At 47.5% G+C, this 26,871-nt stretch overlaps 1 protein-coding gene across 1 annotated transcript; it reads right to left on the bottom strand.

Moving 5' to 3' along the window:
* Window positions 1–4,725: 4,725 nt before the first annotated feature.
* Window positions 4,726–5,665, bottom strand: LOC100382824 (uncharacterized). The gene has a single exon (XM_020546361.2). The coding sequence runs from the start codon at window positions 5,425–5,427 to the stop codon at window positions 4,798–4,800; it is 630 nt and encodes a 209-aa protein (XP_020401950.1). The 5' UTR covers window positions 5,428–5,665; the 3' UTR covers window positions 4,726–4,797.
* Between the last annotated feature and the right edge of the window lie 21,206 nt (window positions 5,666–26,871).

Raw genomic sequence — 26,871 nt, 5'->3', positions numbered from 1 at the left:
GCCTAATTATATAAGTAACAAGTATATGTCTCGCTAAGTTAGTGAACCTAATTAGTGAGGGTCTGATAAGTGTTTGCCTAGTGAATAATTTTAAAGCCCAATTAAGCGTCTAGTTCCTTTTCAACCAAGTCTATCTATATATCAGTAGTAGCGAACTTAGGTACATAACTAACTTGACGATTAAGTAACTAATGGATGATTAAAGTAAACGTGGTAAACACTTGTGCTCATGCTTGTGTGGTCATGTTTGTATTGGTTAAGTAAAGTAAGCGCCGTCTTCTTTCCAGTGGTAGCGACTACGTATGCCCGATGACGTGTAGATAACTAACGCTAACGTGTGGTGGTTTACGGTGTCTTCTAAATTAATGTTAGCTCGCTATTGTGTCTTTGTATATCTTGTGGTATTTTTCATCATAATCATACATATGCATCTTGCATCTCATTTATGACCGAGAGAGGATGATCGTGCAAGTGATGTGGTGCCAACCAAAAGGTGCAGTCGGTGGACGACCCAAGGAAGGATGGACTTAACCAGTGGATGCTCGCCAAGCGAGTACCCCCCCCAGCAAACACTATCTAAGTGTTAAATTAAAGGCAAGCCCCGGTTTTATGCATAACCGTTTATATATGTTATTTTACTACACTTAATGCTTGTAGGCTTGTACTGTGCACTTAAGTGTAGGAGTTGCCTGAAACCCTAGTTGCATGAACTCAGGATTCCTTTTGAGATGGATACTAGTATGCTAGGTCGAGTAGCTGCTATGCTAAATCAGGATCTCGGTAGAAGTCGAGTGATTTTTCTAGCACTCGCGCGAGGTCAGGAATTGGTTGTATCCATTTTGATAACAGAATGATGATGGTCTATGGACACGGATCCATGGGGATGCGTTGTCTATGAGACAAAATTGGAACAAGGATTAACGTGCGGATACCTGTGTCAAGCGTTTGAATGTACTAAACACATGTCGGGAAATATGGTAACCGGTAAACCTAGTACCTGAGTGAAGCCGGGCGCGGACTTTATCCCTCATGCGACCTGAGACTGGGTCTCCCATTCTAGATATGGTGGGTACAAGTGCGGTCACTGCACGGCGGCAGCCGGGGTCAGTGGAGCATTGTATGCCAAGGCGGTGAGGCCTGGACGCGAACGGGGAATCGATGGGGACGGTTGACATGTGTGGGGACGGAGTGCCCTGACATGTCGTGTGTTTAGGTTTACCTTGCAAGGTTTTAAAACTCGATTCGAATCGTCTGCTTCTCGCAGCTAATGAGACTGCTTGATCCATTGTACTGCATTGAGTAATAAGTGAAAATGAGATTACTGGCAAAAGATGTTGATTGATATAATGTTTGATACCATGTATGAATAGATATGTTCTCATCTAGTTTAAATTATTATTCTAGAACTTGAAAAGCTAAAACTTGTTTTTAGACTCAGCTAGTGCTTTTGGCAAACCAAACCCCTCAGCCAAACAGCTTCATGGTCTAGAGGTAGAGGAGTAGACTCCTCACACCGGGTAACTCTAGCTGAGTATTAGTATACTCAGCCTTTCTTGTGGCATAATTTTTGCAGGTACCTCCTTGATTTGGTTGATGGTGTGACTTAGCCTTCATCCCTGCCACCGGGATAGACGGTCGAGTGGGTTACTGCTTCCGCAGGAGAGGACCAGGAGGAGTAGCGTGGCCAGGTTTCGCCATGATACTCGGTTTTCTCCGTTAGTTATTTCCGCTGCACTAAAAACTATTGTTAATGCTTTTGAAACTCCGATAATGTAATCACTATTAATACTTATTAAATTTGTGGTATTATGCTTTATTGTATTTCTCTGTGCCTCACCTTCGAGTGAGCTAGTGGTATTCGATCCTGGATGAGTGGCTTTATCGGACTAGATCCGAGGGACTGACGGGTTATTCCAATTTAAGTGCGTCGTTGCCCCTAAGGCGAGACTTGGGCACTTACGCTGGAATAATTCGGGCGGTTCCGCCACAGCTGGTATCGGAGCGAATACCAGTACAGAGAAGTCAATAAGTCATGATTTCCAACCTTTTCTAAAGTAAAACTTGCTTAGAAACCAAAGTTGGATAGATATCAGGACGATAAGGATAGACCTAGGACGTGAAGCCTTAGGAAATAGATGGGTAGCTAGGTGGCTATTTATAAAGGCCATAAAGGCTACTACTACTACTATTATAAGGATGTTGTAGAAACATCCGAAAAAGTAGTTAGGTCTGAGAAGACGTCTAGAATGAGCATGCATCATGATTGTCGCATAATTGTCTCTTGTGCATCAACATGCTTCTCTCACCTTTATTCCAATAATAAGAACTTGTGAATAATGTGTTGTACTTCTATGTTAGGAACTATAAGAAATGTCTTACCTCGCGTCAGATTGGTAAGTCTTGTTAGGTCGTGTTAAGTGTTTCTCTTGCCTTGCTATCTAGGAGATGTTCTAGCTATTCAAACCTTTTTGCAAAAAAGTGTTGTCTGTTCTGCTCATGAAAAGACCCCCCCCTCCAAACAACCTTGTGGTTAGCAAGTAAAACCTTTAAAAAATTATCATGTGCTTGTTTTGGTGTTTCTAGCCCTTGTGTGTTTTACACTTGAATTTACACCTGCACAGCTTGTAGAACCCTGTAGCTAGACCGCTAGTTCGACCTAAAACTTCCTTATGCATGTGGTTATGTCAAAAAAAAACATCGTTTGGTGTCTAGTTGCACAAACCCTATCAAGGCCATGTTTCTTCCATAGATCCTGTCCCGAATCTTCATAACCTTTCTAGTGCTCATCCTAATCGATCTCATTCGATTACCTCTCCTTTCACATGGATCTTGTAATATTTTCCTTGTGAATCATGTTGCGACTTTATCATCCGAATCTCTGGATCCCCTATTGATCCTGCCCTATTATATGGTTATCTGCTATAACTTGTTCTCATGTATCAAATGTGGATCAGTCTAATATCTCATTATGATCGTTCTCATACTCTTCTCTGAGGATCATGACGCTGTTTTATCGATTTTATCTATCGACAGTGTACCCATTTGGCTCAATGGGTGTTGCTGTTGTCTTTAGTTCTCTCATGTCTCTAAAAACTCAACGATCTTGATCTCATGGTTGGTTCCTCCTCATACCAAATGTCGTATCAATCTTGGACTGATAATCCCCGTGTTGATCATAAAATAGTTCTCTGAGTTGAAGAAAATTCTCATGTGATGCTCTTTTGCTAATAACCTCTACTTCAACTCTGGCCACATTCTCATTTTCTTAGCCATACTATCAGAGGCTCCATCTATCTGTGCTATGTGAATTTTTTATTGGTTATGTTTAGTAATGGTGTTGTGACTAAACAACTGATGGTGCCGCGACGAAACCGAGAGCCTACTATGGTGCACACATGGTTGAGCTGCTCGGCACGCGCTGGTATACGGTTAATGGTTGTGATCCATTATGAGACTATACTAATGTGCTATCTTTTGTGGAGATTCTCTCAAAGTGATCGCTGCATTTTGTCTCAATATGTCGCGATATTCTATCCAAATCTATTTTCAGTATCTTGTCAGATACCCTCTCATGAAATTGCATCTATTTTCAATCTGGGAGTTACATGCTTCTCCACCCTTAAAGATCCTCATTCGAATCTCGGGACGAGATTCTTTTAAGGGGGGAAGGCTGTGACACCCCAGGTGTCAGTTTCGTGTTATGTCGGGAGATTTATCCTAATCTCTGATGCTCAGTGAAAATTTCTATTTCTCGCTCGCGTATGTCTCTGACTATCCAGACTATTTATTCTCATTTCACCGAATTCAGAGTTATTCAGTCTCACAGAAGGCCGAATTTGGAGCCTGTTAAAACTTTTATTTCTCGGCACGAATGCGAACTCGAAAATCATTCTCGATTTATAAATCTCGTTCAAAGTTCATTTAATCAAGCGCTCGACAATTTCTAGTCGAGCTGTGTCCGAATCCAAATTCTCGATGTTAGATCTATGTCCAAAAATTAATCTGAGTCCGTACTCTCAAGTGGAATCTTCAATGTGTTGTCCTCTAATAAATTTTTATCCAACTCGGCTTAAAATCTCGGTGTCCCATCTAAATTCGAAAATCAACATCGGCAATGATTTTTATTAATCCGACTCGTTTTATTTCGATGCCGAATCCGAAGCCGATCGATCTCGATTCATTTTATTCTACTTATGAGCGAGAATTTAATTTCTAAGCAACACTCAAATAAAATGTCTGGGTCTATTTTATTCTGTGGCCTCTCGTTCATCTGTACGTCAGTTCGTTCTGTTCCCTGCGTCGGTCTCAGCCAACGAGTGAGCGCTGTGCAAATCGGTCGACTGATGACCACTCCTCTCCAACCAATAATCGTCACCATCCCGATAAACAACTCATACGGGAGCTCTTGTTTCAGAGAAATAAAATAAAGATTAGTTAGCTCCTTACAAATTTCATCAGCATCTGTTTTCTTTCTCGTGCCCGCATGCCACTGCCGGCAGCGCCACCGCGTGGCGTAGACAGTCTGCCACTGCCAGCCCCCGGCCAGTGGCTGGCCACCAAATCCTGCACCAATGGCTGCAGCCGGCCAGTAAGAAATGCCGCCCATCCCGACCAATGGAATGCCAGCAGCGTCCTGTTAAATCAGCCAGACGCCAGGCGCCAGACTCCTCACGCATGCCAGGCAGTGCATTCTTCTTCCCCGCGCGCAGAGGCTCCCTGCAGCCATCTCCCTCTCTCCTTCCACCTCCCAGCCGACTCCAGCCCCTTGGTCATGCACTCCCTCTCCCAGGTACGACCTCAAGCGGTTGACGCCCAGGCTGGAGACCGAGCTCGCCTCTGCCCTGGCTGCATTGGTGGCCGAAGTTCTCGTCGTTGGTGGAGATATCGGCCAGTCCTGCAAGGGCTCCTCCCATGGCCGCCTCCCAGGCGCACCTCGCCAGCAGCAGGGAGTCTCCAAGTGCAGGCGAGCAGCAGCTCCTCCTCTCCTCCATGGGCGCGCAACCCCTTACCCTTGGCTTCACCTCCCTCGGCGGCGCCCTTCTTCCCCAAGCAAGGAGCAGCGCCTCCCATGGCCAGGAGCTCGACGCTGGCCTTCTTCCTGTGTCCCATGCCGTAGGAGCAGCAGCTCGTCCTCAGCAGCGCGCCGCGACTCTCTCTGCTCATGCGCGGGATTTGCCGAGCAGGAGGTCCCCATGGCCGGCGCGCGCCCCTGCCGCATTTCCCCCTGCGAGCTCGGTCTTCCCCCTCGGCAGCCCCACCTGGCCGCCATTTTCCCCAAGTGCTGGCGCATGGGAACTCTGTCCCCTTTGTCCAGAAAACGCAGAGCTCGAGCACAACTCTCTGCTCCCTTCCATGTCCGTCCGTGGCTCCTCTCCTTGAGCACCTTCTCTTCTGCTCCAGCCACTGCTCCTCAATGCCGGCACCCATTCAAGCTCCGGGCGCTGTCTGCCGGGACCGCGCGCGAGCGCAAGCTCAGGGCGCCCCCGCGATTCCCCAGCTCGCCAGCGCGCCTTCCTCTTCTCCATGGCGTGCCCTGCGCACCGTTGCCGACATGCTCTACCTCGCTGTCCGCCCCATCTGAATCCGAGCAGCAGCTCGTGCATCAGTTCCCCCATACGTAGCCATGGTGGTGCTCTACTTACCATGCTAACCACAACAGCAAGCCCCAAGCCACTCTCCTCTTCGCTCGGTCTGCTCGACGAAATGCCCCTCAGTGCACGCTGCTGCCCCCATGTCGTGTCACCTGCGCGAGTGTTCGTCGAGAGCAGCCGTGTCATCGATCCATGCAGCCACGACGTCTGCGCGTCTCGCTTCGCCGGATTTGCGCAGCGCTTGCGTATCGTCAAAATCCTTGGTGAGCCCCTCACTCGTATCCCATTGTTTTTTATCTCAAGTGCTTGATAAAAATGTTTGAACCGTTGAGTGATGTTAATCGCAGCTAGATGATGCCGCGGCGCCTCGCGCGACGCATGGTTCGGTGAAGCGCCTAAACCGTGAACGGCATGCGTGACTCGAATCCAAGTTTGACAGGTTGACGGATTTACAATTTACTATTAATATGATTCAGTTGATGGCATGCATATGATATGGTGTATATTGGTGTTGAACATGTGTGACTGCGATGGTTCATTTACGTGTCGCGAGGGTAGTTTGCGGAACTATTAATTGTTTGTTAAAATAATTCGTCGTAAAGTAGTGCGCTAGTTGTGGTAAATTTAATAAAGCGTAAAGCATGCTTGGTAATTTCCGCAGCGGCTAATGAGTTAGTCTATGTTAAATATATTTTATGTATTCATCGTGGTGTAGGTTAGAGTGGGTCGAAAAATAAATTATGTGACAAGTAGATTTGAAGTGTGGGTTTGTCGGAGCACTCTAATGCCGTTAAGTTAATCGGTATGTCTTGAGTGCACGCCACTATATGGTTGTATGTGAGACGAGGTTACGCGCGTGATGAGTTTAGTAAAAATCCATCGGTGTCACTAGTGTTAAGTTGAGGTTTATTTGCGCGTGGAAAGTAATAATATGTTTAATACTTAGAACTCTTAGTCGAGAGTAGAAATTATTTTGGCTTATATAGAGAGGTGGTGACATGCCAAAGTAGTCGTCACTTTCACTATATTTATAAGTCGAGTCGAGTCGATGCGTATTATGCGTTCGTTAAATTATGCTTCGCATATAGTGTGTGATTGTGCTCACAAATTCGAGTAGACACTTCAAGTAAGTCAAGTAGGTTTGTGGTACAAGTTGTGTAATGGAGTTAATTGTTTTAGAATAATTATTGAAATGCTCTGTTCGTATGATAAACATATATATGTTCATGATTGGGAAGTAAATGCATGGTGATTGCGAGTTGGAGACTGGTAGTTTACGATTTATATGATTTGGTCGGTGTGCGAATATACTTGTGAATCTGTGCGTTTATAAAAATGTTGTAGTATATGTTGTGTCTCGGATTGCGGCGATAATAGGCAAGCTGACGTGTATGTTATTTAGCGGCTATGTCGTTGCTCTAGTTAGCCGAATTGTTAGATGACTTGGTTAAGCTCGTAATCACGGTAAATTGCTTGTTGTAGTCCAAATGCGCATGGTTATGGTCGCGGGTAAAATTAGTGGTGCTCATGTGATGTCTAAGTGAAAATACAAATTAGTGTGTGAAGGGCGCAATTGATATACACATTTATACCAGGGTTGATTATTATGGTGAATGTGTTTGCTGATTGTGTATGGTAATTCTGGCGCACGAAATAACTTGTATAAAATTAGTAAGTCTACTTATTAGTCATCATTCGATTAATTTAACGCTAACAAATGGTAAAGTGTTAAATTGGTTTGAGTCTCTAGAACGCGGCAATTCTTAAAGTAAATAGGAGCTGAAATTATTAATTGCTGTTTTGGACTGCACACAGTGATTTCCCCGTGCTGTATGTTTGATGAACCAAATGGTGTTTTCTGTAGATATGTGCTATAGAAAAGTGGTAGATAACTTTATTATCTTACTGGTGTTAAAATTTGACAGGCATAAGTCTGATCGTTTAGGAGCTATGCTTTTTACAAATTCAGTAACTGAATCTGTCCAACTTCTGTACAGATTTCAGAAACTGCATTGTTTGCCTAATTTAATGTTACAATATGTTTATGGTCATTATAGTAAAGTTGTAGATGCTTTTCTTATCTTGCTTGTGTTAAAATTTCATAAACATAGGCTTGACAGTTTAAGAGTTATGAATTTTACAAACTAGTTGCTGTGTTCTGTCCACTGTCAGAACAGATTTCGAAAACTGAATTGTTTGATTCAGTTCAACATAGAATCACTTCTTGGTGATTATAAAAGTTGTGTAGTACTTTTGCTAAGCTTTCCAAAAAGTCTTGGATCACTCTTTTTGGTGGTCTGAAGATTAAGTTATGGATGTTTAAAGTGTGAAGACTGAATCTGTCCAGTTTTGGACAGCACAACCTTCATAGTGTATTTTACCCTTAATACATGTTAAAATAGTCAGTGATGTTTATAAATAAATTGTAGAACATTTAATTATCTTTCCAGAAAGTCTAAAATCACTTTGTTTGGATGTCTGAATCTTTAGTTGTGAATTTTTGAAGTTGCAAGTCTGAATCTGTCCAAATCTGGACAGAGTTGTTGTATTAGCACGTTTTGACCCTGTTAAGTATTGAGTCAGGTTGAGATGAAAATACCAAAATTGTAGAACACTTTTTAAGCTTTCCAGAAAGTTCTAGTTTGCTATTTTTAGATTCATATTTGAAGAGTTATGATTAAAATGAGTGACTGCTATGCTGCTGTCCTGATTTTGTTATGTTTGGTGGCTGCTCTGCTATGTTGTGTTTGGCTCGAGTTGGCTGTTTTTCTTGTTTGATGATTGGTTGAACCCGCAGTAATGATAGTATAACTAATACAATTGGGCCTAATTATATAAGTAACAAGTATATGTCTCGCTAAGTTAGTGAACCTAATTAGTGAGGGTCTGATAAGTGTTTGCCTAGTGAATAATTTTAAAGCCCAATTAAGCGTCTAGTTCCTTTTCAACCAAGTCTATCTATATATCAGTAGTAGCGAACTTAGGTACATAACTAACTTAACGATTAAGTAACTAATGGATGATTAAAGTAAACGTGGTAAACACTTGTGCTCATGCTTGTGTGGTCATGTTTGTATTGGTTAAGTAAAGTAAGCGCCGTCTTCTTTCCAGTGGTAGCGACTACGTATGCCCGATGACGTGTAGATAACTAACGCTAACGTGTGGTGGTTTACGGTGTCTTCTAAATTAATGTTAGCTCGCTATTGTGTCTTTGTATATCTTGTGGTATTTTTCATCATAATCATACATATGCATCTTGCATCTCATTTATGACCGAGAGAGGATGATCGTGCAAGTGATGTGGTGCCAACCAAAAGGTGCAGTCGGTGGACGACCCAAGGAAGGATGGACTTAACCAGTGGATGCTCGCCAAGCGAGTACCCCCCCAGCAAACACTATCTAAGTGTTAAATTAAAGGCAAGCCCCGGTTTTATGCATAACCGTTTATATATGTTATTTTACTACACTTAATGCTTGTAGGCTTGTACTGTGCACTTAAGTGTAGGAGTTGCCTGAAACCCTAGTTGCATGAACTCAGGATTCCTTTTGAGATGGATACTAGTATGCTAGGTCGAGTAGCTGCTATGCTAAATCAGGATCTCGGTAGAAGTCGAGTGATTTTTCTAGCACTCGCGCGAGGTCAGGAATTGGTTGTATCCATTTTGATAACAGAATGATGATGGTCTATGGACACAGATCCATGGGGATGCGTTGTCTATGAGACAAAATTGGAACAAGGATTAACGTGCGGATACCTGTGTCAAGCGTTTGAATGTACTAAACACATGTCGGGAAATATGGTAACCGGTAAACCTAGTACCTGAGTGAAGCCGGGCGCGGACTTTATCCCTCATGCGACCTGAGACTGGGTCTCCCATTCTAGATATGGTGGGTACAAGTGCGGTCACTGCACGGCGGCAGCCGGGGTCAGTGGAGCATTGTATGCCAAGGCGGTGAGGCCTGGACGCGAACGGGGAATCGATGGGGACGGTTGACATGTGTGGGGACGGAGTGCCCTGACATGTCGTGTGTTTAGGTTTACCTTGCAAGGTTTTAAAACTCGATTCGAATCGTCTGCTTCTCGCAGCTAATGAGACTGCTTGATCCATTGTACTGCATTGAGTAATAAGTGAAAATGAGATTACTGGCAAAAGATGTTGATTGATATAATGTTTGATACCATGTATGAATAGATATGCTCTCATCTAGTTTAAATTATTATTCTAGAACTTGAAAAGCTAAAACTTGTTTTTAGACTCAGCTAGTGCTTTTGGCAAACCAAACCCCTCAGCCAAACAGCTTCATGGTCTAGAGATAGAGGAGTAGACTCCTCACACCGGGTAACTCTAGCTGAGTATTAGTATACTCAGCCTTGCTTGTGGCATAATTTTTGCAGGTACCTCCTTGATTTGGTTGATGGTGTGACTTAGCCTTCATCCCTGCCACCGGGATAGACGGTCGAGTGGGTTACTGCTTCCGCAGGAGAGGACCAGGAGGAGTAGCGTGGCCAGGCTTCGCCATGATACTCGGTTTTCTCCGTTAGTTATTTCCGCTGCACTAAAAACTATTGTTAATGCTTTTGAAACTTCGATAATGTAATCACTATTAATACTTATTAAATTTGTGGTATTATGCTTTATTGTATTTCTCTGTGCCTCACCTTCGAGTGAGCTAGTGGTATTCGATCCTAGATGAGTGGCTTTATCGGACTAGATCCGAGGGACTGACGGGTTATTCCAATTTAAGTGCGTCGTTGCCCCTAAGGCGAGACTTGGGCACTTACGCTGGAATAATTCGGGCGGTTCCGCCACAACTAGGTTCTTTGGAACCGAACCTCGGTAAAACAAATCATCGTGTTCATCCGCTTGATTCTCATTTGATTTGTTTTTGCCCTCTCTCCTAGACTTGATTTTAGTTCTAACGCTAACCCAGCTTGTAGTGTGTGTTTAAAGTTGTAAATTTCAGATTACACATATTCACCCCCCTCTAGGCGACTTTCACCTTCCTTGTGGCATAACCTGAGAGCACCTAGAGGGGGGGGGGTGAATAGGTGATCCTGTGAAAACTTAAACTTAAAGCCACAAAAACTTGATTAAGCGTTAGCACAATAAGGCCAAGTGGCAAGAGAGGAGTTCTTGCAAAACACAATAACCACAAGAGGATCAACACAGATAGACACGGTGGTTTATCCCGTGGTTCGACCAAGTACAAAACTTGCCTACTCCACGTTGTGGCGTCCCAACGGACGAGGGTTGCAATCAACCCCTCTCAAACGGTCCAAAGACCCACTTGAATACCACGGTGTTTTGCTTTGTTTACTATATCCCGCTCGCGAGGAATCTCCACAACTTGGAGCCTCTCGCCCTTACACTTTGATGTTCACAAAGAACCACAGAGTAAGGGAGGGATGAGCAAAGCACACGAGACACAAAATCACAGCAAATACGCACACACAAGACCCAGACTTGAGCTCAAAAGAATATCGCGAGGTTCTCACTAGAACGGAGCTCAAATCACTAAGAATGTCGAACAAGTGCGCAAGAATGAAGTGTGAGTGATCAACAATGCTCAAAGGATGCTTGGTGTTGCTCCTCCATGCGCCTAGGGGTCCCTTTTATAGCCCCAAGGCAGCTAGGAGCCGTTGAGAGCATTCCAGGAAGGCAATTCTTGCCTTCTGTCGCCTGGCGCACCGGACAGTCCGGTGCACCACCGGACACTGTCCGGTGTGGATCTCTTTCCTTATTTGGCGAAGCCAACCGTTGAAGATTCAGAGCCGTTGGCACACCGGACAGTCCGTTGCCCCTTCTAGCCGTTGGCTCGGCCACGTGTCCCGCGCGGATCGCGCGGTCGACCGTTGGCCAGGCTGACTGTTGGCTCACCGGACAGTCCGGTGCACCACCGGACAGTCCGGTGATTTATAGTTGTACGCCGTTAATCGCTTCCCGAGAGCGACGAGTTCGCCGGTGAATGGCTCACCGGACAGTCCGGTGCACCACCGGACAGTCCGGTGATTTATAGTCGTACACCGTCGTCGAAGTCCCGAGAACAACAAGTTCGCCAGAGCCAGCCTGGCGCACCGGACACTGTCCGGTGCACCCAGACTGAGCAGACTTTGGCTGAACAAGCCAAGTCATCTCCAAATTGATTTATCCTGTTTCCAGCACTTAGACACAATACATTAGTTCTCAAAACAATGTACTAAGTCTAGAAACATACCTTTAGACTTGATTTGCACTTTGTCCATCAATTGGCATAGATTTTCACTTAAGCACTTGTGTTGGCACCCAATCACCAAAATACTTAGAAATGGCCCAAGGGCACATTTCCCTTTCAATCTCCCCCTTTTTGGTGATTTATGCCAACCCAACAAAAAGCAACTAAAAGAAGTGCAACATCAATACAAATGAGAACTCAAAATTGTTTTGATTCAAAATTGGCATATATGGATCATTCTTTGCCACCACTTGGTTTTGTTTTTGCAAATCAACCTCAATCTCCTATCTCTAATTTAAACACAATTGTAGAGACATAAAGAGAGTTGTTCCAAGAGAAATTGATCAAAGATTTCAAAAACTCCCCCTTTTTCCCATAATCAACCATTCTCCCCACATGAGGCCAACTTTTGACAAGAGAGACAATAAGAGAGTTTTGACAAACCAAAAGCTCTATTCTACTATTTTCAAAATTTCTCAAGTGGTAGCTGATCCATTTATTGCTTTGGCCTTATTTTCTCCCCCTTTGGCATCAAGCACCAAAACGGGATCAATCTTGGCCCTTAAACCTCATTGCCTCACCAAAATCTTCACATAAGAGTACAAAGGCAATACGAAGATGGGGATGAACTTGGAGTGAGTTACCCTCTCATCGGAGTGCAGTGGAAGTCTTTCATGGTCCAAGTCCACCTTTCCCTTTCAATCCACCTTTGAGACTAAATCAAGCAAACTCAAGCGCACGGTTAGTCTCAAAGGGTCAAGTTATAGCACATCTCCCCCTAAATATGTGCATCACTCACACATGGACTTTTGAGGTCCGGGGAGTGTTTGTACAACTTGAGCACCATAAATAAACAACAAAATGCATAAGGAACATGATCAAAGGCATAAACACATGTATGCTATAAATCAATCTAAGTTCCGCGAATCTAAGACATTTAGCTCACTACGCAGCCTGCAAAATGTCTTCTCATCTAGAGGCTTGGTAAAGATATCGGCTAGCTGGTTCTCGGTGCTAATATAAAACACTTCGATATCTCCCTTTTGCTGGTGGTCTCTCAAAAAGTGATACCGGATGTCAATGTGCTTTGTGCGGCTGTGCTCAACAGGATTATCCGCTATACGGATAGCACTCTCATTGTCACATAGGAGTGGGACTTTGCTCATATTGTAGCCAAAGTCCCGGAGGGTTTGCCTCATCCAAAGTAGTTGCGCGCAACACTGTCCTGTGGCAACGTACTCGGCCTCAGCGGTGGATAGGGCAACAGAAGTTTGTTTCTTAGAATTCCATGACACCAGGGACCTTCCTAAGAATTGGCACGTCCCTGATGTACTCTTCCTATCGACCTTACATCCAGCATAATCGGAGTCTGAATATCCAATTAAGTCAAAGGTAGACCCCTTTTGATACCAGATCCCGAAGCAAGGCGTAGCGACTAAATATCTAAGAATTCGCTTCACGGCCACTAAGTGACACTCCCTTGGATCGGATTGAAATCTAGCACACATGCATACACTAAGCATAATATCCGGTCTACTAGCGCATAAATAAAGCAAAGAACCTATCATGGACCGGTATGCTCTTTGATCAACGGACTTACCTCCTTTGTTGAGGTCGACGTGTCCGTCAGTTCCCATCGGCGTCTTTGCGGGCTTGGCGTCCTTCATCCCAACCCGCTTTAGCAAGTCGTGCGTGTACTTCGTTTGGGAGATGAAGGTACCGTCCTTGAGTTGCTTCACTTGGAACCCAAGGAAGTAGTTCAACTCGCCCATCATCGACATCTCAAACTTTTGAGTCATCACCCTGCTAAACTCTTCACAAGACTTTTGGTTAGTAGAACCAAATATTATGTCATCGACATAAATCTGGCACACAAATAAGTCACCGTCACAAGTCTTAGTAAATAAAGTTGGATCGGCTTTCCCAACCTTGAACGCATTAGCAATTAGAAAGTCTCTAAGGCATTCATACCATGCTCTTGGGGCTTGCTTAAGTCCATAGAGCGCCTTAGAGAGCTTACATACGTGGTCGGGGTACCGTTCATCCTCGAAGCCAGGGGGTTGCTCCACGTACACCTCCTCCTTGATTGGCCCGTTGAGGAAAGCGCTCTTCACATCCATTTGGAACAACCTGAAAGAATGGTGAGCCGCATATGCTAGCAAAATACGAATGGACTCTAGCCTAGCCACAGGAGCAAAAGTCTCCTCAAAGTCCAAACCTGCGACTTGGGCATAACCTTTTGCCACAAGTTGAGCCTTGTTCCTTGTCACCACCCCGTGCTCGTCTTGTTTGTTGCGGAACACCCACTTGGTTCCCACAACATTTTGCTTGGGACGAGGCACCAGCGTCCAAACTTCATTTCTCTTGAAATTATTGAGCTCCTCTTGCATGGCCAACACCCAGTCCGGATCTAGCAAGGCCTCTTCTACCCTGAAAGGCTCAATAGAAGAGACAAAGGAGTAATGCTCACAAAAATTAACTAATCTAGAACGAGTAGTTACTCCCTTGCTAATGTCACCCAAAATTTGGTCGACGGGATGATTCCTTTGAATCGTCGCTCGAACTTGGGTTGGAGGTGCCGGTTGTGCTTCTTCCTCCATCACATGATCATCTTGTGCTCCCCCTTGATCACACGCCTCTGCTTGACGAACCTGTTCATCATCTTGAGTTGGGGGATGCACCATTGTTGAGAAAGAAGGTTGATCTTGCTCCTTTTGTTCCTGTGGACGCACATCTCCAATCGCCATGGTGCGTATTGCGGCCGTTGGAACGTCTTTTTCATCTACATCATCAAGATCAACAGCTTGCTCTCTTGGAGAGCCATTAGTCTCATCAAATACAACGTCGCTAGAGACTTCAACCAAACCCAATGATTTGTTGAAGACTCTATACGCCTTTGTATTTGAGTCATAACCTAATAAAAACCCTTCTACAGCTTTGGGAGCAAACTTAGAATTTCTACCTTTCTTCACTAGAATATAGCATTTGCTCCCAAATACACGAAAGTAAGACACATTGGGTTTGTTACCGGTTAGAAGCTCATATGACGTCTTCTTAAGGAGGCGATGAAGGTAGACCCGGTTGATGGCGTGGCAAGCCGTGTTCACGGCTTCCGACCAAAACTGCTCGGGGTTCTTGAACTCTCCAAGCATCGTCCTCGTCATGTCTATGAGCGTCTTGTTCTTCCTCTCTACCACACCATTTTGCTGTGGTGTGTAGGGAGCGGAGAACTCGTGCTTGATCCCTTCCTCCTTAAGGTACTCCTCCACTTGAAGGTTCTTGAACTCGGACCCGTTGTCGCTCCTTATCTTCTTCACCTTGAGCTCAAACTCATTTTGAGCTCTCCTTAGGAAGCGTTTGAGGGTCCCTTGGGTTTCAGATTTATCCTACAAAAATAATACCCAAGTGAAGCGAGAAAAATCATCAACAATTACTAAACCATACTTACTTCCCCCGATGCTTAGGTAGGCGACGGGTCCGAAGAGGTCCATATGCAGCAGCTCCGGAGGTCTTGATGTAGTCATCACGTTCTTGATGTGATGAGCACTTCCCACTTGTTTACCTGCTTGACAAGCTGCACAAGGTCTATCTTTTTCGAAATGCACATTAGTTAGACCTATCACGTGTTCTCCCTTTAGAAGTTTGTGAAGGTTCTTCATCCCCACATGTGCTAGACGGCGATGCCACAGCCAGCCCATGCAAGTCTTAGCAATTAAGTATGCATCTAGACCGGCCTCCTCTTTTGCAAAATCAACTAAATAAAGTTTGCCGTCTAGTACACCCTTAAAGGCTAGTGAACCATCACATCTTCTAAAGACAGACACATCTACATTTGTGAATAAGCAATTATATCCCATATTACAAAGTTGACTTACAGATAACAAATTATATCCAAGCGACTCAACTAAAAACACATTAGAAATGGAGTGCTCGGATGAAATAGCAATCTTTCCTAACCCTTTCACCTTGCCTTGGTTCCCACCACCGAAAATGATTGAATCTTGGGAATCCTTGTTCTTGACGTAGGAGGTGAACATCTTCTTCTCCCCCGTCATGTGGTTTGTGCATCCGCTGTTGATGATCCAGCTTGTACCCCCGGATGCATAAACCTGCAAGGCAAATTTAGGCTTGGGTTTTAGGTACCCAACTCTTGTTGGGTCCTACAAGGTTAGTCACAATGGTCTTAGGGACCCAGATGCAAGTTTTATCTCCCTTGCATCTTGCCCCTAACTTCCTAGCAATTACCTTCTTATCCTTTCTACAAATAGCAAAGGAAGCATTGCAAGTATTAAAAATTGTAGAAGGTTCATTGTTTACTTTCCTAGGAACATGAACAATATTTCTTCTAGGCATAGCATTTTTCCTAGCTAAATTTCTATCATGCATAATAGAAGAACTAGAAGCAAACATGGCATGAGAATCAAAAGCATCATAGCTTCTATAAGCATTTCTAGAATGTCTCCTATCATGATACATGAAAGCATGGTTATTTTGAGCACTACTAGCCATAGGGGCCTTCCCTTTCTCCTTGGCGGAGATGGAAGCCTTATGGCTTGTTAAGTTCTTGACTTCCCTCTTGAAGCCAAGTCTATCCTTAATTGAGGGGTGTCTACCAATTGTGTAGGCATTCCTTGCAAATTTTAGCTTATCAAATTCACTTTTGCTAGTCTTAAGTTGGGCATTAAGACTAGCCACTTCATCATTCAATTTAGAAATTGAAGCTAGGTGTTCGCTACAAGCATCAATATTAAAATCTTTACACCTATTGCAAATTACAACATTTTCTACACAAGATGTTGATTTACTAGCTATTTCTAACTTAGCATTCAAATCATCATTTATGCTCCTTAAGCTAGAAATAGAGTCATGGCATGTAGACAATTCACAAGAAAGCATTTCATTCCGTTTAATTTCTAAAGCAAGGGATTTTTGTGCCTCTACAAACTTATCATGTTCTTCATACAAAAGATCCTCTTGCTTTTCTAATAACCTATTCTTATCATTCAAGGCATCAATTAATTCATTAATTTTATCAACCTTGGTTCTATCTAGGCCCTTGAATAAACATGAATAATCTATTTCATCATCATCACTAGACTCATCATCACTTGAAGAAGCATAAGTAGTATTCCGAGTACATACCTTCTTCTCTTTCGCCATGAGGCATGTGTGACGCTCGTTGGGGAAGAGGGCCGATTTGTTGAAGGCGGTGGCGGCGAGTCCTTCGTTGTCGGAGTCGGACGACGAACAATCCGAGTCCCACTCCTTGCCAAGATGTGCCTCACCCTTAGCCTTCTTGTAAGCTTTCTTCTTTTCCCTCTTGTTCCCTTGTTCCTGGTCACTATCATTATCGGGAGAATTAGCGATAAAATGACCAATCATACCACATTTGAAGCATGATCGCTTCCCCTTCGTCTTGGTCTTGTTAGGCTGCCCCTTGCGACCCTTTAGCGCCGTCTTGAAGCGCTTGATGATGAGGGCCATCTCTTCATCATTAAGCCCGACCGCCTCTACTTGTGCCACCTTGCTAGGTAGCGCCTCCTTGCTCCTCGTTGCCTTGAGAGCAATAGTTTGAGGCTCTTGGATTGGGCCATTTAAAGCATCATCGACGTATCTTGCCTCCTTGATCATCATTCGCCCGCTTACAAACTTTCCAAGTATCTCCTCGGGCGTCATCTTGGTGTACCTAGGATTATCACGAATATTGTTCACAAGATGTGGATCAAGGACGGTAAAAGACCTTAGCATTAGGCGGACGACGTCATGGTCCGTCCATCGCGTGCTTCCATAGCTCCTTATTTTGTTGATGAGGGTCTTGAGCCGGTTGTATGTTTGGGTTGGCTCCTCGCCCCTGATCATCGTGAATCTCCCAAGTTCGCCCTCTACCAACTCCATCTTGGTGAGCATGGTGACGTCATTTCCCTCATGTGAGATCTTGAGGGTGTCCCAAATCTGCTTGGCGTTGTCCAAGCCGCTCACTTTATGATATTCATCCCTGCACAATGAGGCTAGAAGAACAGTAGTAGCTTGTGCATTTTTGTGAATTTGCTCATTTATAAACATGGGACTATCAGTACTATCAAATTTCATTCCACTTTCGACTATCTCCCATATGCTTGGATGGAGAGAGAACAAGTGACTACGCATTTTGTGGCTCCAAAATCCGTAGTCCTCTCCATCAAAGTGAGGAGGTTTACCAAGTGGAATGGAGAGCAAATGAGCATTTGTACTTTGCGGAATACGAGAGTAATCGAAAGAAAAGTTCGAATTGACCGTTTTCTTTTTCTCGTAGTCGTTGTCGTCGTCCTTTTGGAAAGAGGAAGATTCGTCGCTGTCGTAGTAGACTATCTCCTTGATGCGCCTAGTTTTCTTCTTCTTTCCGTCTTTTCTTTTGTGGCTCGAGCCCGAGTCAGTAGGCTTGTCATCTTTCGGCTCGTTGACGAAGGACTCCTTCTCCTTATCATTGATCACAATCCCCTTGCCCTTAGGATCCATCTCTTCGGGCGATTAGTCCCTTCGTGAAGAGAACGGCTCCGATACCAATTGAGAGCACCTAGAGGGGGGGGGTGAATAGGTGATTCTGTGAAAACTTAAACTTAAAGCCACAAAAACTTGATTAAGCGTTAGCACAATAAGGCCAAGTGGCAAGAGAGGAGTTCTTGCAAAACACAATAACCACAAGAGGATCAACACAGATAGACACAGTGGTTTATCCCGTGGTTCGGCCAAGTACAAAACTTGCCTACTCCACGTTGTGGCGTCCCAACGGACGAGGGTTGCAATCAACCCCTCTCAAGCGGTCCAAAGCCCACTTGAATACCATGGTGTTTTGCTTTGTTTACTATATCCCGCTCGTGAGGAATCTCCACAACTTGGAGCCTCTCGCCCTTACACTTTGATGTTCACAAAGAAGCACAGAGTAAGGGAGGGATGAGCAAAGATCACGAGACACAAAATCACAGCAAATACGCACACACAAGACCCAGACTTGAGCTCAAAAGAATATCGCGAGGTTCTCACTAGAACGGAGCTCAAATCACTAAGAATGTCGAACAAGTGCGCAAGAATGAAGTGTGAGTGATCAACAATGCTCAAAGGATGCTTGGTGTTGCTCCTCCATGCGCCTAGGGGTCCCTTTTATAGCCCCAAGGCAGCTAGGAGCCGTTGAGAGCATTCCAGGAAGGCAATTCTTGCCTTCTGTCGCCTGGCGCACCGGACAGTCCGGTGCACCACCGGACACTGTCCGGTGTGGATCTCTTTCCTTATTTGGCGAAGCCGACCGTTGAAGATTCAGAGCCGTTGGCGCACCGGACACTGTCCGGTGCACATCGGACAGTCCGGTTCCCCCTTCTAGCCGTTGGCTCGGCCACGTGTCCCGCGCGGATCGCACGGCCGACCGTTGGCCCGGCTGACTGTTGGCTCACCGGACAGTCCGGTGCACCACCGGACAGTCCGGTGATTTATAGTCGTACGCCGTTAATCGCTTCCCGAGAGCGACGAGTTCGCCGGTGAATGGCTCACCGGACAGTCTGGTGCATCACCGGACAGTCCGATGATTTATAGCCGTACACCGCCGTCGAAGTCCCGAGAACAGCAAGTTCGCTAGAGCTAGCCTGGCGCACCGGACAGTTCGGTGCACCCAGACTGAGCAGACTTTGGCTGAACGAGCCAAGTCATCTCCAAATTGATTTCTCCTGTTTCCAGCACTTAGACACAATACATTAGTTCTCAAAACAATATACTAAGTCTAGAAACATACCTTTAGACTTGATTTGCACTTTGTCCATCAATTGGCATAGATTTTCACTTAAGCACTTGTGTTGGCACCCAATCACCAAAATACTTAGAAATGGCCCAAGGGCACATTTCCCTTTCATAACCTACAAATCACGGTTTCGCCCTCCAAAGGCTTGTTCACTCCCGCAGTGGTGTTATCCTGTGGAGGTCGGATTTGTTTGGCTTTGCCTTTCTTGTCATACAGAGCCTTGCCAAGGCGAGCCACTTCTTGCCTTAATTGCTCATTTTCCTTTGCAACCTCATCCGAACATGTTTCTACAACAATATTCTCAACAAGAACTTGGTTGCAAGAGTTAGAATCATCAATTAAATCAAAGCAAAAAGTAGAAGCATCTTTTTAAATAATTTTAGGAATTTCAATTAAAGATGCCCCTGGGGTGGTACCAATGTTTTCTAGCTTAGTAGTTAGCTCATTATTGTGTATGCTAAGAATTTCCATTTTCCCTAGCAAATTTTCAATAGCTTCTTGGGAGCTAGCTAACTTAGCCTTAAGTTTTTCATTCTTTTTAATAAGGCCATCATCGGTAGCAGTGGATTGAGCACTAGACTCTAATTGCTCAATTTTAGTTGATAGCTCACAATTTAAATTTGAAAATGCTTCAAATTTTTCTAGCAAACCTTTGTAGTCATTTTGAGAGCTAATCAACTTGTTTTTTAAGATTTTAAGTTGAGCCTTTTGCTTAGTGCAAACATCCTGAAAAAATTTAACGGCTTCCGTAAGCTCATCTACGGAGGGCTTTCCCTAACCTTCATCATCACTACTACTTTCATCACTAGAGGATGGAATGCTCATTTTACCTCTTACCATAAGGCATTTGCGTGATGATCGTGATCAGCGTGATGAGAACCGGTGGCTGCGCGTCCTTGGAGGTTCATCTTCGCTTGAAGAATCATCCCAAGTTTTGACACTTGTTAGCGCCTTGCCTTTGCTCCTCTCCTTTTTGGGTTCGGCCATAGTTGGACAGTTGTCCCTGAAGTGGCCCTTCTCCCCACATGCGAAGCATCCTCTCTTTCTTACGGATCATCCCCATTACCTTTCCGACGCGTCGGATTGTTTCTTCGCCCTTGGAGGATGATTTTGATGGTTGATTATCTTCCTCATCATCACTTTCTTCTTCTGCTTTCTCTTCTTCACTTGAGGAACTTGTAGTGGAAGCCTTCTTTTTACCCTTCCTTTCATCACATGCAAAAGCATATGGTCTTGAAGAAGTTGGCTCCTCTCCCCGACACATTTTTCGCGACATCTCGAAGGCCGTGATTTTTCCAATCACGATGGTCAGGGTCATTGTATCTAAGTCCTCCATGTTGTGAAGAATAGTGATGATTCTCCCATATCTTTGTTGTGGTAGTAGGGAGATAATCTTCCTCACAATGTCCGCATCACCTAGCTTATTAATGCCAATAGAATTGAGCTCATTGATAATTATATTCAAATGAGAATACACATCTCTAACAAGCTCATTTTCTTTCATAGCAAAAGAATTATACCCATTTAAGACTAGGTAATGTTTTTTCTCACGGACATTGGATGTGCCATCATGGAGCTCATGTAATTTTAGCCAAATCTCATTAGCAGTTTTCAAAGTAAAAACTTGATTGAAAATATCCATGCTAAGAGATTCATACAAGCAATTTTTTGCTCTAGCATTTAAATGAATTTCTTTTTCCTCACTCGTGGTGGGTTTCTTGGGATTTTTGGGGCGTTTCATCCCATCACGAGTGACTCTCCAAACACCTAGATCAACGGCCTCTAGGTAACAAGCCATTCTAGCACTATAATATGGGAAGTTAGTGTCGTCGAAGTGTGGTGGCCTATGGGTATCCATCCCTTCCTCTAAAAAGTGTCGGCTCTTTTAGCGATGAAGCTAAAGCGTTTCAAATGAGCCAAACCAGGCTTCGATACCACTTGTAGGAAACGGGAGACACCTAAGAGGGGGGGTGAATTAGGACTTCTAAAACTTTCACTAAGCTAGGCCACGAATAAATCTCTAGAGCAAAACCTATGCAAATAATCAAACTAGAATGTGCAAACTAGGTTTTGTCTAAGTGTTGCTATCTCTACCTCAATGACTAAGTTTCAATCTACACTATATAAGTATGAAGACAAGATTGAAACTTAAATTCTTGATATAAATGTGGAAGCTTAAAGAGCAAGGTAGAGATACAAACTCTCGTGGATGACGATGGTATTTTTATCGAGGTATCCGGAACCACGCAAGGTCCCGACTAATCCTCGTTGGTGCCCCTACACAAAGGCAAGCCCACGCGAGGGCCAAGCACCTCAGTCAAGTAACTCTGTAGAGAGTCGCGGGCCTTCTCCTCGTGCAAGTGGTGCTCCACTTTCGGCTCCTCTCGAACGCTCCCCGCTGTCTCCACTATCGAGCTTCCGGCCGAAAACGTCGCAGGCCTCGTTCCCTCCGGTTCACGGTGGCGGCCCTAACACAAACGCGGTTGTCACGGTCTCGCAAGACTCTCGCCCCACTCGGTACAATTAAAACGACTCGCGCAAGAGCCGAGGGGTTGTGTGGTTTTACAAAACTCACTCAACTAACTAGGGTTCACCTAGAGCAAGCGCTAAAGCGATCTAACTAACCTAAGCACTTCGCAAAGCACCTACGCTAATCACCGAGTGGTTCTCTTAAGCACTTGTGTGTTTGAGCTCTTGGAAATGTGCACTATATGCCTTGGTATGTTGCTTGGGCTCCCACACCTTGAAATGGCCGGTTGGGGGTGTATTTATAGCCCCCAACACAATTGTAGTCGTTGGAGAAAAGCTGCTGCTCTCTGCGGCACACCGGACAGTCCGGTGGTGCACCAGACAGCGCACTGTTCAGTGTCCGGCGCGCCTAGTCGTTGCCCTGCCACAGCAGGTGATCGCTGGCGCCGTAGGCTTTTCACACCGGACAGTCCGGACTCCACACCGGACAGTTCGGTGGTCTTTTCTGCTCAGTGCCACCTGGAACTAGCCGTTGGGCTGTGGTTCCCTGGTGCACCGAACAGTTCGGCGTGTGGCACCAAACAGTCCGGTGCTCCATGCACAGACAGTCCGCAGGCAACACTTCTTTCTTCTCTTGGACTCCTCTTGATCTTTATAATATCTTCTTTTGAGGTGTTGCTTTCCTCAATGTCTTGGTCCAAGGTACTTTAGCATCCTGTAAACTACACACACAAACACTAGCAAACATATTAGTCCACAGGTTGCGTTGATCATCAAACACTAAAATCTATTTAGCCAAATGGCTCGGGGTCTATTTTCCTTACACAAAATATGTTGGATTATAATCCCAAACAAATAGACCCTAAATCTTTTAGTTTGGGGCATGCAAGATAGATGTTTAGATTTATAAGGGAAAATAACTATCATAATTTTGAAGGACTTTAGAAATATAATTCGAGAAGATATTAGTGTTCAAAGATATGCATCGATGATTAAAAGGAGAAGCTTCTAAGTATGGCGTGTCGGGGACCATAATTAGGGGTACCCTCAAGACGCCTAATTCTCAGCTGGTAACCCCCATCAGCATAAAGCTGCAAAGGCCTGATGGGCACGATTAAGTCAGGGATCAGTCCACACGAGTGACTCGATCACGCTTCACCCGAGCCTAGCCTCGGCCGAAGGCAGCCGACCTCGAGAGACTTCCGTCTCGCCCGAGGCCCCCTTTTTATGGCGGACACATCACCGGCTTGCCCAAGGCCTTGGCTTTGCTCAGAAGCAACCTTGACTAAATCACCACACCGACTGACCAAATTGCAGGGGCATTTAACGCAAAGGTGGCCTGACACCTCTATCCTGACACGCGCCCCCGGCAGAGCCGAGGTGACCGCCGTCACTCCACCGCTCCACTGGCCAGTCTGACAGAAGGACAGCGCCGCCTGCGCCACTCCGACTGCAGTGCCACTCGACAGAGTGAGTCTGACAGGTAATTAGGCCTTGCCAAAGGCGCCACGGCGAACTCCGCTCCGCCCGACCCCAGGGCTCGGACTCGGGCTAAGACCCGGAAGACGGCGAACTCCGCTCCGCCCGACCCCAGGGCTCGGACTCGGGCTAAGACCCGGAAGACGGCGAACTCCGCTCCGCCCGACCCCAGGGCTCGGACTCGGGCTAAGACCCGGAAGACGGCGAACTCCGCTCCGCCCGACCCCAGGGCTCGGACTCGGGCTAAGACCCGGAAGACGGCGAACTCCGCTCCGCCCGACCCCAGGGCTCAGACTCGGGCTAAGACCCGGAAGACGGCGAACTCCGCTCCGCCCGACCCCAGGGCTCGGACTCAGGCTAAGACCCGGAAGACGGCGAACTCCGCTCCGCCCGACCCCAGGGCTCGGACTCGGGCTAAGACCCGGAAGACGGCGAACTCCGCTCCGCCCGACCCCAGGGCTCGGACTCAGGCTAAGACCCGGAAGACGACGAAACTCCGCCTCGCCCGACCCCAGGGCTCGGACTCCGCCCTGGCCTCGGCCGGACGACTTCCGCCTCGCCCGACCCCCTGGCTCGGGCTCGGCCACGGCAACTGAAGGCAAGACTCAACCTCGGCTTCGGAGGAAACCCCACGTCGCCCTGCCTAGAGCACAGACCGCCATGTCAACAGGAAACGTCATCATCACCCTACCCCGAATCGACTCGGGTCACGGAGAACAAGACCAGCGTCTCGTCCGGCCAGCTCCGCCAGAGGGGCAATGATGGCGCTCCACGAGCTCTATGACGACGGCGGCCCCCAGCTCTCTTACGGCAGCAGGACAACGTCAGCAGGGACTCGACCGCTCCAACAGCTGTCCCTCCATCAGGCCCCGCCGCACCTCCGATAGCCACGACATCACGCCAGCAGGATGCCCAGATCTCTCCGGCTGCCACATCGGCATGTACCTAGGGCACTAGCTCTCCCTCCGCTAGGCACGTAGCACTCTGCTACATCCCCATTGTACACCTGGGTCCTCTCCTTACGACTATAAAAGGAAGGACCAGGGCCTTCTCAGAGGAGGTTGGCCGCGCGGGACCGAGGACGGGACAGGCGCTCTCTTGGGGCCGCTCGCTTCCCTCACCCGCGTGGACGCTTGTAACCCCCCTACTGCAAGCGCACCTGACCTGGGCGCGGGACGAACACGAAGGCCGCGGGACTTCCACCTCTCTCACGCTCGGCTCCGGCCGCCTCGCCTCTCCCCCCTCCGCGCTCGCCCACGCGCTCGACCCATCTGGGCTGGGGCACGCAGCACACTCACTCGTCGGCTTAGGGACCCCCCTGTCTCGAAACGCCGACAGTTGGCGCGCCAGGTAGGGGCCTGCTGCGTGCTGACGAATAGCTCCCCGTCAAGCTCCAGATGGGCAGTCTCCAGCAACCTCTCCGGCCCGGGACGGTGCTTCGTTTCGGGGCTCTCGAGTTCATGTCCTTCGACGGCAGCTACGACATGATACTTCTTCCACCGCCGTGCGACCACGACAATGGCGGCCGACAACCCACCCGCCGGCGGCGGAATCGACGACGTCTTCCCCGCATGGTGGAAGAGCTATATTCGGGCTCGCTCCGTTCTCTCCCCCGCCAACGGAGGAGGAGGCGGGGCCGTCAAGGCCAGACGGGAGGCCGCGCTTCGCCGGCCGTCGAGCGAATCGACGCCCCCGACGCCCCGACGGAAGGCACGCCGGACATCGACCTCGCGTTCAAGACGGAGGCAAGCGCCGTCCCCCCGCGGCACGACGACCCCGAGCAAGAAGACGACGCCGGCGCGCTCGCGGAAAGCCTGCAGGACGTCGCCCTCGAACCAGAGATGACGGCGCAACCAGTCCCCGATGTGACTACGTCGCTCCTCGTCGACCAAAAGGTAACGACTAACTCCCATCTTGCGTCATTTCGACTCGGCCTCCACCCGCCAAACGACCTCGATTTGGCGGGCGCTCTCATTGAGGCGAGTGCAACCCCACTGAGGTTCTGTATGCGATCGCCTTGGGACCGACTGACGGACGTCTCGACCTACGGGCCCTCTGGGTCCGAGGAAGATGACGACCCCAGCGTCGGTTGGGATTTCTCCGGACTTGGCAACCCCAGTGCCGTGCGGGACTTCATGGCCGCATGTGACTACTGTCTGTCCGACTGTTCCGATGGAAGCCGCAGCCTTGGCGACGAGAGCTGCGGCCCAAGCTGCGAATGTTTCCACATCGAGCTAGGGAATCCCACCGAAGGCAACCATCTTGGCATGCCGGAGGATGGTGATCTCCCTAGGCCGGTGCCTCGCGCCGACATCCCACGGGAGCTAGCTGTGGTCCCCGCTCCGGCGGGGGGTTACGACCCACAACTCGAGCGAGTCCGCGAGGCGCAGGCCAGGCTCAACGAGGGAACAGGAGCGCTTGAGCCGATCCGTCGGGACGTCGGACAGGCATGGGTGGGCCAACCCCTGGCCGGGGAAATACGTCATCTGCCCCAAGGTCCCCAGCACCGCGTCGCCAACGACGTCAGGATCAGGCCGCCGCCCGCATCCAGCGGGGTCGGTCAGAACCTGGCAACCGCAGCAATGCTCATCCGCGCGATGCCGGAGCCGTCAACCACCGAGGGTCGGCGGATCCAGGGAGAACTCAAGAATCTCCTGGAAGGCGCCGCGGCCCGGCGGGCCGAGAGCACTGCATCCCGAAGGCAAGGATATCCCTCGGAACCTCATGCCGCGACTTCCCGATTCATGCGGGAAGCCTCGGTCTACACCGGGCGCACGCGCAACACCGCGCCTGCGGCCCCGGGCCACCTCGGCAACGAGCACCATCGACGCGACCGTCGGGCTCACCTCGACGAAAGGGTGCGCCGAGGCTATCACCCCAGGCGTGGGGGACGTCACGACAGCGGGGAGGATCGGAGTCCTTCGCCCGAACCACCCGGTCCGCAGGCTTTCAGTCGGGCCATCCGACGGGCGCCATTCCCGACCCGGTTCCGACCCCCGACTACTATCGTAAAGTACTCGGGGGAAACGAGACCGGAGCTGTGGCTCGCGGACTACCGCCTTGCCTGCCAACTGGGTGGAACGGACGACGACAACCTCATCATCCGCAACCTCCCCCTGTTCCTCTCCGACACTGCTCGTGCCTGGTTGGAGCACCTGCCTCCGGGGCAGATTTCCAACTGGGACGACTTGGTCCAAGCCTTCGCTGGCAATTTCCAGGGCACATACGTGCGCCCCGGGAATTCCTGGGACCTTCGAAGCTGCCGGCAACAGCCGGGGGAGTCGCTCCGGGACTACATCCGGCGATTCTCGAAGCAGCGCACCGAGCTGCCCAACATCACCGACTCGGATGTCA

This window comes from Zea mays, chromosome 1 (genome assembly GCF_902167145.1).
Source record: "Zea mays cultivar B73 chromosome 1, Zm-B73-REFERENCE-NAM-5.0, whole genome shotgun sequence".
NCBI classification, from domain to species: domain Eukaryota; kingdom Viridiplantae; phylum Streptophyta; class Magnoliopsida; order Poales; family Poaceae; genus Zea; species Zea mays.
The sequence above is the reverse complement of the archived record's forward strand: the minus strand, read 5'-3'. Positions and strand labels throughout refer to the sequence as shown.